General features: G+C 39.8%; 1 protein-coding gene across 1 annotated transcript; it reads right to left on the bottom strand.

Annotated features, from left to right (window-relative positions):
- Positions 1–202: 202 nt before the first annotated feature.
- On the bottom strand, positions 203–1,293 carry LOC123808921 (olfactory receptor 5AU1). The gene has a single exon (XM_045823865.1). The coding sequence runs from the start codon at positions 1,136–1,138 to the stop codon at positions 203–205; it is 936 nt and encodes a 311-aa protein (XP_045679821.1). The 5' UTR covers positions 1,139–1,293.
- Between the last annotated feature and the right edge of the window lie 18,013 nt (positions 1,294–19,306).

Genomic DNA, 19,306 nt, shown 5'->3' with positions numbered 1-19,306 from the left:
GACACTCCCTTTTCACTTCTTTCTAGTCTCTATGACACCACCAACTCTCTATGGCAGGCCAGCAGGTTGATACAGAAACACGTGCAGACCAGAGAGCATGTGCACTATTCACTGGGCGAGTGTAGAAACGTGCTCAGATTAGCACCACATAAGATAAAGTGCCCTCGGCTTCCTACAGATATGTGGTAATGAGTTGAGAAGATCATTCCATTATTTTCCTGCCCCAAAGCTTCTTTAAAGCTTCCTTCACATCCTTGTTTCTCAAAGAGTAGATAAGGGGGTTCAGCATTGGTATCACCACCGTGTAGATCACTGCAACTCTTCGGTCTTGGGCCAGGGAGTAGCTGGACCTGGGGCGCAGGTACATAAAAAGTGTTGAGCCATAGAAGAGGCACACAACAGTGAGGTGGGAAGCACAGGTGGAAAAGGCCTTGAACCTGCCCTGGGTTGAGTTCATTCTCAGGATGGTGATGAGAATTAAGAGATAAGAAACCAAGATAGTGAGGGTGCAGCTCAAAAGGTTGAAACTAGCAAAAATAAAGAGCAAGATCTCACACAGCGAAGTGTCCACACAAGACAGAGACAGGATGGGTGGCCCATCACAGAAGAAATGAGTGACCACGTGAGCACCACAGAATTTCAGACTGAAGATACAGCTTGTGTGGATAAGAGAATTGAGGAATCCTGCGCTATAGGAGCCTGCAATCAAAGAGGCACAGACTTCAGGAGACATGGTGACAGCATAGAGCAGGGGGTTACAAATAGCAGCATAGCGGTCGTAGGCCATGGCAGCAATGAGATAGCACTCACTGGTGGCGAAACCAGCATAGAAGAACAGCTGAGCCATGCAGCCAAGATAGGAGATCACCTTCCTCTTGGCCAAGAAGTTCACCAGTGTCTGAGGGACAACTGTGGAGGAGTAGCAGAAATCCAAGAAGGACAAGCTTTTTAGGAGGGTGTACATGGGTGTATTCAAGGTGGCACTCATGTGGATCAGGAGGAACATAATCAGATTCCCCAACAGAATGATGATGTACATGCCCAGGAACACCACAAAGAGCAGTGTCTGCAGCTGGGGGTCACTGGTGAGGCCCAAGAGCTCAAACTCAGTCCCGTGGCTCAGGTTTGCCTCTTCCATCTTTCTCAAGTGCTCTGGGGTGTGAAAAGTGATCACCACCAGAAATGAGGTGGCACACCCAAGGAGTGTCCCTGGGTTTAGTTTTGACCTGCAGACAGCCTTCTGAGGATTGGTCTTACTGAGGAAGTCTGGTTTTGTAGATAGAACTCTGTCATAGAGAAGATTAGTTAGGAAGCATTACTTGAGCAGCAATGGAAAATGTAAAAGAAATATATAAAATTTAGTCTCTCAGGGATCTTAAAAAGTTCTAAATAATGAAACAATTACTTACCAAATATATATTGACAGCATTCCACATGCTTAGCTTCCTGTTCCCCTGTCAGGAATTCAAGAGTGTCTCACTTCAGGAAGCTTGTATTTTAGAGATAGTATATTTCATGTTTAAACACACAGGCTCTGGTGTCAGGCTGCCAAGGTTCCAAGCCAGGACGTTGCCACAAACTATCTGTGTTCTCTTGGGAATGTTATTTGACCTTTCTGAGTTTCAGTTTTCTCATCTGTAAAATAGGGATAATAGCTTTAATCTCAAAACATTGTTGTAAAAATTCAATGAGTTAATCCATATGAAGCACTTAAACAAAGCCTGTCACATGGGAAAATTTCAAAGAATGTCAGCTTTGATTATTCTTGGTAGGGGGATAGACCTAACAACACATAACTAAACATAATAAAATGAAACAACAAAATTAGGCAAGCAATTGATGACCAAATAATATGGACAGAGACACAGGTACTAAGCAAGAGTGACTAAACAGAAATTCAGAAGGTTCTAGAGGAATCGAGGGTGGTTCATTGGCTCAGTGATAAAACTGCCTCTGTGAACTTGGCATAAGCCAAGCGCTATTGTAGGTTCTAAAGGTGATGAGGGCTGGGGGTGTAGAGAGATGGGGATGAGGTAGGGCTGTAAAGAGCAAACTGAGACCCTGCGCTCAAGAGCATCAGCCACCCTTTCTTCACAAAGGCACAGTCATTTCCAGTGACTAGAATCACACTGAACTCAAGGGCCATTGTGGCCACAGGAGAAGAAACAGCCCCATCCCAGGACTGGGGCTTTGTAAAAATGCCTTTTCTGTTCAAAGAATGAATAAGGTTGTAGCTGCATCACCTAAATACCACATTCTCCTCTGTTCTATTGGTTACTCTGCTGTTGGGGGCCGTCCTGCTTGGTATCAGGAAGCTGTAACCCCCTGTGACTTAGGCTGACTAAAAGACCTCCAGACCAGGAGCCACTAAGGAGACAAAAACTTATTTCCCTGGCATGAATGCTGCCTGTTCTGTGCTGAAACCTCCTAGTTTGATCAGTTAGCCAATGATGGGTAAGATTTCCCACGGAGGGAAATGCCTAAGGCATGATCACGTGGAGGCTTCTGGGAAGAAACTCATGGGGCTGTGGAGATGAAGGGGTGATGGACATCAACCCCTGCCCCCTTGGCTTTGTCAAAGCCTGAGTCTTTGTTCTTGGATGTGAGAAATCCTGGCTGCCTCTGTCTCCTGCACTCCTCAGGCCTGCAGGGGCGAAACAGCCCAGACCAGAAACAGCGGACCCCCAGGGTAATCAGGCCTGGGACATAGAATATGCAAGATCCTGTGAGATCTGTTTGCTGGAGGATGTTATTAACTTTGAATTTAAAAGCACAGGCAGGAAACTTTTGGAACCTGTAGCCCTTTCATATGTTAAAGACCACAAACCTTGCCCAGAATCACAGTGGGAGTTCTTTCCCCACCTTTGTAAGTTGCCTGCATCTTTTGATCTTTTCTGCCAGACTGAATCCACAAACTAAGTCTGTTTTCTCAATAAAAATCTGCTTGGGTATGGACACGGGGCGCCCTCCAGGAGACAGGGTGGCCAAAGGTGCTCTCCCCACTTGAGAGAGGGTGGCCATTCTGTCCCTATTCCCCCACAGGACCTGGCTGTCTCTGTGTATGTTTTTCTTGTGTTTCGATGAACCATCCACAGCATTCCGTGCTCACTGCAGGCAGGTGGGCATGCATCACTCTGCCACCCATGTTTCTGAATTCCCCTGGGTTCTAGAGTTGGGTAAGTGCTCTATCCTCTTTGGTGAAGACCCCCAATTGTGAAGACTTTGAAGTCAGCAGATGTGACTGGGTTGGGATGGAAAAGGACACTCATGAGCCCCCTCCTTCTGCCCTCACAAGAGTAAATGACACAACTGTGAAAGATGTTGGGAGGATTCCAGAGAAGAAAGAGCTGTGTTGAACTGACAAAGATGATAGTTCCACTGGTGGATTTTCCAGAATCAGCAAACGGCCGGTGCAGGGAAAGAGCTGGACATACAGATAACTAGTTTTAGCTGTCAAGTAGATAACAAAGGCACTGTGGCCTGATAGAACACTGTGAATGGTGACAAGAAATAAAGCATTGTAATGCCCAGAGAGGTGATATGCCCTAATAAAATAGAAACACTCTAAATATAAGTGCAAATTTGGACACAGGGCATTGGTAACTTCTTTTAGAGCATATGGAACATAACTCTGATGTATTTGATGTCTCTGAGATGTAACATTTAGTCATTCTTAACCCAACAGCTGCTATTTTATAATAAACCCCATTATTGCAGTGATATGGCAACTCTAGATTTGGGTTGCAAATGTCATTGGCCTCATTGGTGTCAACAGTCAGTTCAGCTTCAAGGCAAATTATAAGGACTTCAGAGAAATGACTGTAAAAATTTCAATATGGCATAATTTACAAGAAATTCAAGGAAGTTGAGAAATGGTTAAGAGTGGAGTAAAACTTCTTGAGACCCAGTTTTCCATCTTCTTTCCGCAACAGACTGCTTCCATGTGGGTAATGGGTTTGCAAATTTCTCTGTAAATTAAAAGAGGGGACAAAAGCAGAGAAAACAAAACAGTCCACCACTGCTCAAGGTAGGGTAGTGAGGTGGGGAGGTGAGAGGGGGCCATGTAGGGTGGTGGGTAACACAGTGGATAGCTGGTCACATCCTCCAGATGTATTACTTGCTTTAAATCCAATCTCTCCCTTTCCCTCTCCTTTTTTCTATCATCACTCTTCTCCAATCTTCACTAAATTAAAAATTACTCAGAATGTAAAATTAGTCAAGCAAGAAACTGTGGAGAAATTGACATCTCTGACAGTTTTTTAAAAGGATGCTGGAATAACTGCTATTTCTGTTGGCTGCAGTTTGTACCTGTGAATAAAAACTAGAAAAAAGCCATAAGGGTAATTGTCTGGGCTGGTGTGGCTCGGTTGGTTGGGTATATTCCCGCAAACTGAAAGGTCACTGGTTCGATTTCCAGTCAAGGCATATGCCTGGGTTGCAAGTCCTATCTGGTTGGGGCACGTCAGGAAGGCAAAGGAGGCAACCAATCGATGTTTCTCACTCACATTAATGTTTATCTCTCTCTCTTGCCCTCTCTAAAATAAAAAATAAAACATAAGTGACCTGTAGATCAGGGAGGAATAAACTTTATTTACATCTGTCCCTTTGCCTTCTTCCTGGGATAGCAGAGTGAGAGAACAGATAGAGAGGAGGAAGCCAGGGTCTCTAATCAACAAAGATCCCAAACAAGAGTTCTTACACATTGAAGTGCCTTGCCCAAGGTTCACTGAAGAAGGAACTAGACCTATTTATTCCCATAAATTTGTAGCTGGGTCCCCAAAATCTAGTGATTCTGAAGCAGGTGGTCTCTGACCCACACTTTGAGGAACACTACAGTTTCTCAGTGAGGCTCAGGAGTGTCCAGCCTGAGGCCCGCAGACCACATGCAGCCCAGGATGGCTATGAATGCAGCCCAACACAAAATTGTAAATTTACTTAAAACCTTTTTTTTTGGCTCATCATTTTCATCAGTGTTTGTGTATTTAATGTGTGTCCCAAGACAACTCTTCTTCTTACAGTGTGGCCCAGAGATGCCGAAAGGTTGGACACCCCTGCAATCATATCTTCCTGATCCTCATGTAAATGTCCTTCATAAAAACTTGCTAAAATTCTTCATGTCCTGGAAAAAACAGCCTGTGGGAGCATGGTTGTCCTGGACATTCTCTTCCTTCCAGAATATGTATCAGTAGTTAACAATTCCCAGAATCTGAGTATTACCTGATGATAAACACATCAAATACCAGAGAATTTTCTCCTTCAAAGTTGCTTGAGATGTTCTTAAGCAAGCCACTTAATTTCAGCACAGCACATTACTTGATGGCAGAGCTACTGCTCTGGGGGTCAGAACACAGTCCCTCAGTAGAAATACGATAAAGATAAAGTCTGGGGATCAGAGCCTGCCACCGACTTTAACCGCTCTGGTGGTGAGAGCAGTGAGGCAGTGGTGCTCTAGCAAGGTCCTTACAACAGATCCCCCTCTGACAAGAGACATGCCAGAGTCATCTTTTCCCCGGGGCAGCCAGCCCAACAGCTCACCAATAGGGAGGATGACTCATTGATGAGGGTTTAGGAAGCAGGAGAGGAAGTCAGAATAATTGGCCCCATGTAGACCCATTAATGTGTTTGCAAAATTATTAGCAACTCCGAGAGTCTCTGCTCCTGGGAATCAGGGACTGGGAGATTGGGAGTGAAGGGAATGGATCCACACCAGAACCCTGCCAATCTGCTGATCATTAGCCCCACAGGACTGCTCTTCCTTAATTCCAAACTTAATTCTCTACACTGGAAAACCAAGTTTTTAGTTTTCCTTTCTTCTGTGCCAGTTAGCCAATTTAGGTTGTGACCTAAATTATAGCTGAGACCTTTGCCCACCCATCAACATCATAGTAAAATTAGAGGTATGTGATTTTTGTTTCCAAATATTTGGGAATTGTCTAGAGATTGCACTGTTACTGACCTCTAATTTAATAGCTTGTAATCAGAGAGCATACTTTGTAAAGTTGGAACGCTTTTGAAGTTTTTGAAACTTGTTTCATGGCCCAGAATGCTATCTTGGTGAATGTTCCTTGTTCACTTGAAAAGAATGTATAGTCTGCTGTTTTCACGTGGAGTCGTCTAAAATTGTCAGTTAGGTCAATTGCTTGATCATGTTATTCACGTCCGTCTACTATATCTTTCCTAATGTTCTGCCTACTTGTTCTCTCAAGCATTGAAAGGGGAGTGTACTGAAATCTTTAACTATAGTTGTAAATTTGTTTATTTCTCCTTGCAGTTCTTCAGTTTTTGCTTCATGTATTTTGAAGTTCTGTTATTAGGTGCATAAACATTTAAGATTGTTATGTCCTGTTGAACAAAAATGTTTAACTTCTATGGCTGAAAGTCTTCTGAAAAGAAACGGTGTATTGGACTTCTGGCAAGATGGAGGAATAGGTGGGCGCACCGTACCTCCTCGCACAACCAAGATTAGAACAACAATAATTTACAACAATAATTTACAGATAGAATAACACTCAGAACCGACCGAGGATTTATCTGAATGGAAGTCGGACAGCCAAGAAGTTGAAGTAGGCCTGCACATCCAGACTGGTAGGAGAAGACAAGAGAGGCAGGTGCGGGGCTGGCACAGGTCAGCAGCGCGCGGAGGTTGGGGAAAATATGGCGCGAAATCGGCGTGACAGCCATCCGGGGTGAAAGAACGCAGCGGTGGTCCCTGAGTATGCAAGCTGCAGCTGGCGGACCCAGTGAGGCAGCGATTGTGGACCAGGGCAGAGCTCGCAGCCCAGGATCCCAGAGAAGGGTCTGAGCCCAGGAGAATGGAACTATCACCATTGTTCCCTCCCGTCCCCGCTCCCGCCCCCGCCCCCACATATAACATCACAATCTAGTGACTGGGGTGCCCAGCCCCGGTGAACACCTAAGGCTCCGCCCCCCACCGTAACAAGAGCGACCAGACCAAAAAGGAGAGAGACAGGGAAAGACATGTATCCAACAGAGCAGATCAGTCCCCCAGGACTCATCCTTTTGAGCGACTAAGAAATAGCCAATCTATCAGATGCACAGTTCAAAAATACTGGTGATCAGAAAGCTCACGGAATTGGTTGATTTTGGGCGCAATTTAGATGAAAGGATGCAGGTTACCATAAAAGAGAAGTAGGAAGATACGCGGAGGAGAGTCAATAGTGAAAGGAAGGAATCTGAGTCTCAAAACAATACAGTAGACCAGAAGGAAGATAGAATCAACCAAGCAGGAAAGCATGATGAAATAAGAATTCAAAAAATTGAGGAAAAGCTTAAGAGCATCCAGGACACCTTTAAACGTTCCAACATCCGAATTATACCAGAAGGGAACCAGAAGGGAACCAGAAGGGGTACCAGAAGGGAAAGGGGAAAAGCAACAAATTGAGCACGTATTTGAACAAATAATAAAGGAGAACTTCCCCATTTTGGCAAAGGGAACAGTCTTCCAAGAAATCCAAGAAGCTCAGAGAGCCCCAAAGAAGTTGGACCCAAGAAGAAACACACCAAGGCACATCATAATTACATTAGCCAAGGTAAAAACGAAGGAGAGAATCCTAGAAGCAGCAAGAGATAAGGGGACAGTAACCTACAAAGGAGTTCCCATCAGACTGTCAGCTGATTTTCCAAAGAGACCTTACAGGCAAGAAGGGGCTGGAAAGAAATACTCCAAGTCATGAAAGATAAGGACCTACATCCCAGATTGCTCTATCCAGCAAAGCTCTCATTTAGAATGGAAGGGCAGATAAAGTGCTTTTCAGATAAGGTCAAGTTAAAGGAGTTCATCATCACCAAGCCCTTATTTTATGAAATGTTAAAGGGACTTATCTAAGAAAAGAAGATAAAGAAAAAGACATGTATAGTAAAAGGACAGCAAACTCACAATTATTAACAACCACACCTAAAGCAAAACCAAAAGAAACTAAGCAAACAACTGGAACAGGAACAGAACCACAGAAATGGAGGGCACATGGAGGGTTAGCAGCAGGGGGGTGGGAGGAGGAGAGGGGGGGAAAAGGTATAGAGAATAAGTAGCATAGAATGTAGGTTGAAAATAGATGGGGGGGGGGCAAGAATAGTATGGGAAATGTAGAAGCTAAAGAACTCATAAGTATGACACATGGACATGAACTAAAGGGGGGAAACGTGAGTGGGAGAGGGGGTACAGGGTGGAGGGGAGAGAAGGGGCGAAATGGGAAAACTGTAATAGCATAATCAATAAAATCTTTTAAAAGAAAGAAAGAAAGAAAGAAAGAAAGAAAGAAAGAAAGAAAGAAAGAAAGAAAGAAAGAAAGAAAGAAAGAAAGAAAGAAAGAAAGAAAGAAAGAAAGAAAAAGAAACGGTTTATTAAGCCATTCCTAGCTAAAGAAGAAGGAGAAGACCAGTCTTGGGGCATGGAGTCTAAACCACCAGCAACATGGCTAAATAGGAAAGATGTGTGTTCAACATCCAGGAGTTTTGCAATGTTTTTATACATCAAGTAGTGGGGAGAAAGATGTAAGCTGTTCTGAAAGAATTTACGTTAGCTATAGACAGCAGGGATGGGAGAAGATGAAGAGGAGCTAGTTCTGGGAAGGGCACAACAGCGTCCCCAAAACTCATGTGCAAGCAAAAAAGAAGCAAAGGCTCCTGGGGTTTGACAGCACCCAGCTATTCTTTTTTTGTGGGTAATCACAGAAGTAGCTACCTGGAAATTAATCCTAAATTTAACAGATATACAGGGTGTGAGCAGTCTTTTGTTAGAGCTGGTTCACAGCTATTCACAGGCTGTTTTGTCTCTTTCTCTTGCCACTGTAATTTTATTTTTGTCATCTCAGAATTTTTTCCTCAGTCCTCTTTGATAAATTTACCCACTTATCATTATAAAATGACCTTCTTGATACCTGCTAATATTTTTTGTTCTAAAATGTATTTTCTGATATTAATATTATCACTATAGCTCTATTTTTATTATTTTTAGCATGGTATATCTTTTCCATCTCTTCACTGTTAATCCCTTTATTTTCAACTTTTCTGTGCCATTGTGTTTGTAAAACTTCCCCAAGCAGACCTGAAATCTAGATGTTCTAAGATAGTGATATGCTTGGAATATGGACCTCAGATCTATCTTGTCACACAGTAAAAATTCAGCGGCCTTAGCAGAAGAGCTGGTGTGCACTGGGCAGAAATCAAACAAACCTCATGAATGGCAACTTTGAAAAGGTTGGAATGGGGTTCTCATCCCAGTCAGATGGTATAATAGGAGACTAAATGACTGTGGAGATCTGAACAGGGGTAATTGTTACATTGATAAAGTGCAGCTGTGTCTTCTTCTCTATGCAGCCACTATCTTCATGCAGTTATTTTTTCATGTCTTTTATGTATTATGGTAAAGGAATTTGTGTCCTTTATTTGTGTCTGTTAGCTTGTTTCACAGTAAGCTCATTTTGGGAACCAACACTCAAAGTTTCAGGTGTGGCTTTTGTAAATAGCACATATCTGGAATTTTCTCTTTTAACTAATCAGAGTATCTCTTTTTGTATAGGTAAGACTTGGGAGGGTTGGCTTTTTTCTGTATATATATCATTATTATTTTAAAATTTTTATCATTGGTGACTTAAAACAACAGAAATGTATTTCTTCATAGAAATTTTTTTTCAGGAAGTTACAGGTTCAAAGTCAGGGTGTCTTTAGGGCCATAGCCCCTCCAAAGGCTCTAGGAGAAAATGAATCCTCTCTCATCTCTTCCAGCTCTTTATGGCTGCAGGTATTCTTGGCTTGTGGCAACATCATTTCATTCTTTCCGTATCGTCACATGGCCTCTCCTCTGTGTGTGTGCCTTCTCTTTTCTCAATTATTGGATTTGGGGCATACCTGGGTAATTCAGATGATCCCATCTCAAGATTTTTAATTTATTTACATTTGCAAAGACTCTTTTTCTCTCTTTCTTTTTCTTTCTTTCTTTCTTTCTTTCTTTCTTTCTTTCTTTCTTTCTTTCTTTCCTTCTTTCTTTCTTTTTTTTTAGATTTTCAAAATTTATTTTTAGAGAGAGGGGAAGGGAAGGAGAAAGAGAGGGAGAGAAACATCAATGTGTGGTTGCCTCTCACATGCCCCCTGTAACCCAGGCATGTGCCCTGACTGAGAATCAAACTAATGATCCTTTGCTTCCCAATCTGATGCTCGATCCACTGAGCCACACCAGCCAGGGCTCTTTTTCTTAATAAGGTAACATTCACAGGGTCTGAGTATAAGGACATGGACTTATTTTGGAGGGGACCACCTTTTTTTTCTTTCCTTCATCTCCTTTCCCTCCTCCTCCTCTTTCCCTCCTTCTCTTCCTCCTCCTCCTTCTTGTTCATCTTTCTCTGCCTCGTATTTTTATAATTTTGAGGGTTTTCTGACATATTAAATTCATTTTTACAACTCACTTTGATTTTTCCATTTGTCATAATTATTCCAATTTTCTTTCCTCTCTCACTCTCTGACCCTGCTCCTGATTCTTTTTGGATAACTTTTCTCTGTTTTTCACTGCACATATTTTCCCCTTCTACTGATTCCTCTCTATTAGTAGCTATCCTTAAATATTTAACAATCATATTTGATTTAATAAAGTCTATCAAATATGCTTAATCCATGAGTTCATAATGACATTTAAATAAATTAATTATATTAGTTACCTATTGACACACAACAAATTATCCCAAATATTAGCATTTTAAATCAATAAACATTTAGTACCTTATACTTTGTGGAAGTGACATAGTCTAATTTCTGCAATAGCCTATTGGTTACACAGGTCAGCTCTATTAACCATGGGAGTGAACTATACAAAGGCATTAGTAACGGGAAGGGCCATCTTGAAGACGGGCTATCATAGTCTGCCCACTGGCCCTTACTAATTCATGTTCACCTTACATGCAGAATTTACTCACCCCCTCCCAAGATCCGTAAAAGTCACATCCCATTACAGTATCAGCTCAAGGTCCATAATTACATGATCTAAATCATGTACAGGTATGGATGAAAGCTCATCAGGTATGATTCCTTACACAGAGTCACTCCAGTACAATTCCTCTCAGTCATAAAACTAGTGAGCTAAACCTACAAGTTACGTCTGGCTTCTACATGCATACTTAGAATGCCAGGACAGTTATAAGATAAACAACATGGGAAAAATGGGAGGGGCAAGGCAGGTAGACAAGAGTCATTGATAAATAAAAATTTTGAAATCCACTAGGGTATTTGTTGGTAATCCTTTGATTAGGATTCAAGTCCTGGGAACAATTCTCTGTGGCTTTTGGCTATACCTCTGAAATCCTGGCTCTGCCCATCCTTCATTTTATATGAAAGCAAGTCTGTGTTTGTAGCTGAGTAGTCTCAGCTTGCTTCATGCCTGAGAAGTTTGGGGATTGAAAGGCTCCTTTTCAATTTCTGCTGTCTTACAGTTCAAGCTGCTGGTGGTTCTGCCACTTTGAGAGTCTTCTATGAATCTTATTAGGATTTTTTTCTTTTTTTAAGTATTTTATTTTATTTTTTTAAGATTTCATTTATTTCTTTTTAGAGAGAGGGGAAGGAGGGAAAAGAGAGGGAGAGAAATACCAATGTGTGGTTGCCTCTCACATGCCTCCTACTGGGGACCTGGCCAGCAACCCAGGCATGTGCCCTGACTGCAAATCAAACCAGGAACCCTTTGGTTCGCAGACCCACATTCAATCCACTGATCTACACTAGCCAGGGCCCCATTCCTGATTTTAAAAATTTTTGCAAACTAATGATTAAAAAATTCTTTAATCTAACAAAACATAACTACAAAAACCTTAGAGAAAACATTGTATTTTTTTGGCTTTTGAAGCCAATAAAAGTTTTCCCCCTGAGATCAAGAATGAAGCAGTGTGCCCTGGCTAGTGTAGCTCAGTGGATTGTGAACAGACCTGTGTACCAAAAGGTTGCTGGTTCAATTCCCAGTCAGGGTACATGCCTGGGTAGCAGGCCAGATCCCCAGATGGGGACATATGAGGGGCAACCATACATTGATGTTTCTCTCCCTCTCTTCCTCCTTTCTATCCCCTCTCTCTAAATAAATAAATAAAATATTTTTTTAAAAGGAATGAAACAGTGTTATCTTCTATCACTATTTTGGTTCGCAGGCCAGCACTCAATTCACTGAGCCACACCATCTAGGGCCCTCTATCACTATTTTGATTCAACATTAAAATAGAACATTGTCTATTCAGTAGTATATAATAAGGAAAGAAGAAATATAGAGGTATTGAAAGAGAAGAAATAAAACTTTCATTTTTCATAGACAACATGATTATATACATAGAAAATCCAAAATGAATCTACAGAATTAATAAGTAAACTTAGTAAGGATCTGAATACAAAGTCAGCACATTAAAAAATAAATCATTGGGCAAAACAATTAGAATATGAAACATCTTAAATGATAGCATGTATATCAGTATCCAAAGTATATAAATTCTAATGAAGGATATACATAACTTCTATGCTGAAAACTAAGTAATATTAAAACAATTAGAAAAGACCTAATAAATGGAGACAAACTTTTTTATAGATTAGAAGACTCAAAATTATAAAAATTCATTCCATTTTGATCTATAGATTCCATTCAATTCCACTTAAAATCCCAGAAGCTGCAAGCTGAATTAAAAATTTTAAGGCAGATGTTTTTTAAGAAGCCCTCCAAAAATCCTCTCTTAAGCCAAAGAACTGGCAAAGGGTTGGCCTAGTAGGGTAGAAAAATGTTTGATAACAGTCACACCACTCCAGCAAAATGCCAAGGCAAAAACTACAGTCAGCAGAACTGAATGAGGAGCCAGACTTCCACCCCATCTCACACTAATGAGGCACCATTCCCCTTGCAGTGTCAGCAGAGGCTTAATGAAGTCTAGACTTCATCCCTGCCTGACAGTAACAAAGTGCCCCCACTCTGTACCTGTGGTGGTGGAGGCTGAATCAGGAGTCTAAATTTCTAACTCTGTCCATCAGTAATGAAGTATCTCTCCCCATACAGCAGAGGCTGGGTGGGGAGCATGCATTTGCAATCCCACTCAGTGGTAAAGACAGGTGTCCTCCCTTCCCCCAGCAGCAAGGTGCCAGTGTAGGCCTGTTGAAATACAAGATTTAATTAAGGTCCATAAAAGAGCCATAAAATGATATTCATTATGTCCAGGGTACCATAAAAAAACAATGTCATGGCAAGAACAAAGGAAATCCTTGATTTCAGTGAGGCAGCAGATTCGAACACCAAGATGACACAAATGTTGGAATTATCTGATGAACACTTTAAAGCAGCCCTCATAAAACTACTTCAGTGAGCAATTACAAATGTGCTTATAACAAGTGAAAAATAGAAAATCTCAGTAAAAAATAAAGGAGATATAAATTAGAACCAAATAAAAATTTTAGATGTTAAAAATACAGTAACTGATACCAAGGGGGAGGGTGGAAGCAAGGGAGAGAGGGAGGTTTGGCAGGGGTGAGGGGTGGGGGGAGAAAATACAGACAATTGTAATTGAACAACAATAAAATAATTAAAAAATAAACAAAATACAATAATAACTGAAATTTAAAGCTAACTGGATGGGCTAAATAGTATAATGGAGATAACAGAGGAAAGGATATGTGAACAGAATATTCTATAGGAAAACAAATTACCTTATTTGGTCAGCATACTGGGATAAAAGAGACTGAAAAGAATTCTCAGGTAGTTGTGGGACAATAACAAAGATTTAATGTTTGTGTGACTAGTGTCTCCAAAAGACAACAGAAATAGAATTGGAATGAAAATAATTTTTTTAAAATAATGGCTGAGCCCCAGCTAGTGTGGTTCAGTGGTTGGAGCATCATCCCGCAGAAGGGTCGCCGGTTCAATTTCCAGTCAGGGCACATACTTGGCTTGTAGGTTTGCTGCCTGGCCCAGGCACATATAGGAGGCAACCAATTGGTACATTTTCTCTCACATCAATGTTTCTCTCTCTCTCTCTCTTTCTCTCTCCCTTCATCTCTTTCTAAAAGTAATAAAAAAAATGTCCTTGGGTTAGGATAACAAATAATAATAATGGCTGAATTTTCCCTAAATTTGGTGACAAGCATAACCCTAGAGACTGAAGAAGCTTAAGCCTAATAAACACCTAACAAGAATATCCAAAGAAATCAATAGCTAGAACATTATAATCATATTTCTGAAAACTAAGAATGAAAAAAAAAACCATCTAGAAAGCAGCTAGAGAGCAAAGATGCATTACCTAAAGGGGAACAGCAATTGAAATGACAGAAGTCCTCTCATGAGACACCATGAAGGCCATAAAGAAATGGCACTTTTTCAAATGCTGAAACATTGGCCAACACTAAATTCTATATACAGAGAAAATAACCTTCAGGAAGGAATATAAAAGAAAGACATTTTCATATGAAGGAAAACTAAAAATTGTTGCTAGCAAACTTACCCTAAAAAATAGATAAAGAAAGTTCTTGAAACAGAAAGAAAATAATAAGGGAGATATCTGGAAGCATTAGTAATGAAGAATGGACAATGGTTAAACACAGTACACTATCCTTTTTAAAAATATATATTTTACTGATTACACTATTACAGTTGTACCAATTTTCCCCCTTTGCTCCCCTCTACCCCAATACCCCCTATTCCCTTTGGCAATCCCCTGCCTTAGTTCATGTCCATGGGTCATGCATATAAGTTCTTTGGCTACTCCATCTCCTATACTGTTGTTAACACCCCCCTGTCTATTCTGTACCTATCAATTTGTACTTCTTAATCCCTGGTCATTTTCTACCATCCTCCCCCTTCCACCTCTCAGCTGATAACTCTCCAAATGATCTCCATATTTATGATTCTGTTTCTGTCTGCTTGTTTGCTTAGTTTTTCAGATTCAGCTGTTGATAGTTGTGAATTTGTTGCCATTTTAATGTACATAGTTTTGATCTTCTTTTTCTTAAATAAGTCCCTTTAACATTTCATAATAATGGTTTGTTGGTGACGAACTCCTTTAGCTTTACCTTATTTGAGAAATACATTATCTGTCTTTCAATTTCCAATGATAACCTTTTTGGATAGAGTAATCTAGGTTGTGAGTCCTTGCTTTTCATCACTTTGAATACTTCTTGCCAGTCCCTTCTAGCCTGCAAAGTTGTTGTTTTGTTTTGTTTTGTTTTGAGAAATCAGCTGACAGTGTTATGGGAACTCACTTGTAAGTAACTCTCTGCTTTTTTCTTGCTGCTTTTGAGATTCTCTCTTTATCTTTAACCTTTGGCATTTTAATTATGATATATCTTGGAGTGGGCCTCTTTGTCCATCTTGTTTGGGACTCTCTGTGCTTCCTGGACTTGTATGTCTATTTTCTTCACCTAATTAGAGAAGAGTTATTTCATTATTTATTCAAATAAGTTTTCAATTTCTTGCTCTTTCTATTTTCCTCCCAGCACCCCTATGATTCAAATGTTGATACATTTGAAGTTGTCCCAGAAGCTCCTTGCCCTATCCTTGTTTTCTTGGATTCTTTTTTCTTCTTGTTCTGATTGGTTGTTCTTTGCCTTCTTATGTTCCAAATCACTGATTTGATTCTTGGCTTCAGCCACTCTACTGTTAATTCCCTGTAAATTTTTTTATATTTCACTTAATGTAACCTTCATTTCTTCTTGGGTCTTTTTTATGTTGTTGAGGTGCCCAGTGAGTTCCTTGAGCAGCCTAATAACCAGTGTTTTGGACTCTGCATCTGATAGATTGCTTATCTCCTTGTTTAGTTCTTTTTCTAGAGTTTTGATCTATTCTTTCATTTGGGTCATATATTTTTGTCTCTTCATTTTGGCAGCATCCCTGTGTTTGTTTCTATGTATTAGGTAGAGCTGCTTTGACTCCCTGTCTTAGTAACATGGGATATTATAGAAAAGTGAACCCATATGTTTGTTGGGGCAGAGCCTTAGCTAATTGCCAGGGCATGGAAACCTGTGTGAGCCAGGTTGTTAGAGTCTCAGATATGGTGTTGCTGCTCTGTGACTCTGTGTGGGGGAGTGCTCAGAAAAGGAACAATGGCCACTGCCTGCCCTCTGGAGTTCTGTCTGGGAGGCCCTCACCCTGATGCTAGACACTTTTGTTTCTCCCCATACACCACTGTGCCCTTCCAGCTGCTGTCCTGGTGCTAGAACCCAGCAGGAGTAAGTGGCATAAGTCCCAAGACCATTGCTGGCCCTTTAAGAGGAGACACCTGAGAATCCCACAGTTTCTTCTGCTGTCCCAACTCCTACTGGTTTTTGTAGCCAGAAGTTATGAGGACTTATCTTCCTGGCACTGGAATCCTGGACTAGGTCATTTGGTGTGCGACTGAGATTCCTTGCTCCTGAAGTATCCCTCCCAATTTTTATCTACCATATGTGGGTGTGGGACCACCCATTCCATGTCTCTGCAGCTCCACTCTCCTACTTGTCTGGATGAATGTGACTTCTTTAGTTCTTTGGTGGTTGGATTTCCACACAGATCAATTTTCTGATGATTTTGGGTTGTTTAAGAATTTAGTTGTAATTTTTGCTGTAGTTGTGTGAGAAGGCAAGCCATGTTTACCTATACCTCCATCTTGACTCCTTTTTAAATAAGGATTTTTTTAAATTTTTATTAATCATGGAGAGAGAGAGAGGGCAGGCAGTGGCCAATTTGTTGTTCCACTTATTTATCCATTCATTGGTGGCTTTTAGTATGTGCCCTGACTGGGGATCAAACTCACAAGCTTGGAATATGAGGATGATGCTCTAACCAACTGACTACTCAGCAAAAGCTTCTATCTTCTTCTTGAGTTGTTTAAAAATTGTTTGATAGTTGAAGCAAAAATAAAATTGTCTGATGTGGTTCTTTATTTCCGTGGAAGTAATATTTATAACAATTATATTACAAAGAAAGAGGGCAACATTATCTAAATAAGGTAGTTTTCAGAATTTCACTCAAAGTGATGATTGTGATCAGTTTTGTATATAGTATGTAATACCTAGAGCAACCACTAAAAATAACTATAAAAATAGATATACTAAAACCACTATAGAATCTATTAACAAGTGAAAATGCAACCCATGGAATAGGAGAAAATATTTGAGAATCATATAGATGATAAGGAATTGATATCCAGAACATATAAAGCATCCCTATAACCCAACAACAATAAAACAAACAACCCAAATAAAAATGGCCAAAGGACTTGAATAGACATCTCCAAAGAACACAGGCAAATGGCCAATAAGCACAAAAAAAGATCCTAGAAAAATGCAAATCAAAACCACATTGAAATACCACTTTATACCTAATAAGATGGTTATTAACAAAAAAAAGGAGGAGGAGAGGAAGAAGGTGGAAGAGGAAAAGATGAAGGAGGAGGAGGAAGAGAAGAAGGAGGAGGAGGAAGAGAAGAAGGAGGAGGAGGAGGAGTAGAAATAGTAAAAGAAGTGTTGATGAGGATGTGGAGAAATTTGAACTTCAGGCATTCCTGGTGGGAATTTAAAATGGTGTAAGCACCATAAAAAATGGTGTGGCAATTCCTCAAAAAATTAAACATAGAATTACCATATGATCCAACATTTTCACTTTGAAGTACATGTCTACAAGAAATGAAAGTTGAGAAAGAAAAATATATGAACAGAGTCCAGCAGAAGTAATGTATGTTTCAGTGTTGTTGGTAGGGTAATAATGTGGGTATAATAATTTATAGTTTTAATTTGAATGTTTTGTGTAAAATATCATATGGTGAGATTGAGTGTGATATTGTTATGTTACAGAATCACATGCTTGTGATTCTGTAATAAAAAGGGGCATTATGTGTGCTGGACCCTAAATCCTGTGTGTGTACACACACACACACACACACACACACACACACGTTCATAGCAACATTATTCACAATAGTCAATTGGTAGAAGCAACCCAGTGTCTACTGACCAATGGATAGAAAAACAAAATGTGGGATATATATATATATATATATATATATATATATATATATATACACACACACACACACACACACACACACACACACACACACTATATACTATAGTGTATATATATGTTGTGTAGTGTATACTATACACTATATAATATAGTGTATATTATATATCACATTATATATATATTATATATAAGGTTGCATATTATATATAATGTGATATATAATATACACTATATTATATAGTACATATTATATATGTGCTATATAATATTATATACTATATAATATACTATATTATATGTAATATTATATAGTATATATATTTGATATAATAAAAATAATATTTGGGCTTTCTTCCTAATTCTTGACACAGGGCTTCTAAATCCTGTGGAATCTCCTTAGTGAAAAGAGTGCTTCTTGTATGTAAATGTGATGATTCATGGAAGGGGTGAGAGACCAAACAGCTTTAGGATGGGAGCTGGTGACCAGGAAAGCTAACAAGGTGATTAGTGTTAGAACTTTCAGTCCTACAACTAACATTGGGGAAAGGGAGAGGGATTGGAGATTTAATTCAATCACAGGTGGCCAATGATTTAATTAATCATGCCTAGTAATGAAACCTCTATAAAAATTTCTAAACAACAGGGTTCATGAGTTTCTGGGTTGGTGAACACACTGATAAACAACATCTGCAAAAATACTTACAAATAATATCATAGTTATGGTAAAAATTTGAATACTCCACCCCTAAAATTGGGAACAAAGCAAGGGTGTCTGATCTTATCACCTTTATACATAATAGTACTAGAAATTCTAGCCAGTGCAATAATGCAAGAAAAAGAAACAAAAACCATACACATTGGAAAGGATGAAATATAATAGTCCCTAACTACAGATGACATGACAGTCTTGGTAGCTGAATCTACAAAATTCTCAATGTATAGAGAACATTTATTTCTCAATGAAGCTACAAAAAATAAAAGTAGAATTAGAGAGTTCAATAAGGTTGCAAGATATAAGATCAAAATATAAAAATGAATTATATAGCCCTGGGTGGTGTGGCTCAGTTGGTTGAGCATTGTCCTACAAACTGAAAAGTTGCCAGTATGATTCCTGGTCAGGGCACATACCTCTGTTGTGGGTTTGTCTGGTTGGGACACATAAGAAAGGCAACCAATTGATGTTTTTCTCTTACATTAGTGTTTCTCTTCCTCTTTTCTCCCTCCCTTCCCCGCTCCAAAAAAAGAGCGAAGTATATGCTAAGTAAAACATGTCAGCCAGAGAAAGACAAATACTATATGATTTCACTTATATGTGAAAGAACAATATAAACATACATACAAAATTGA

Source organism: Phyllostomus hastatus, unplaced genomic scaffold, assembly GCF_019186645.2.
Source record: "Phyllostomus hastatus isolate PE091 unplaced genomic scaffold, TTU_PhHast_1.1 phas_scaffold_501, whole genome shotgun sequence".
Classification (NCBI taxonomy): Eukaryota; Metazoa; Chordata; class Mammalia; order Chiroptera; family Phyllostomidae; genus Phyllostomus; species Phyllostomus hastatus.
Note: the sequence above shows the minus strand (reverse complement) of the source record. Positions and strands in the feature narration are given on the sequence as shown.

Bases quoted from the DNA above. Each gene is read 5' to 3' on its own strand.
- LOC123808921 (XM_045823865.1), bottom strand. From the start codon at position 1,138: ATGGAAGAGGCAAACCTGAGCCACGGGACTGAGTTTGAGCTCTTGGGC.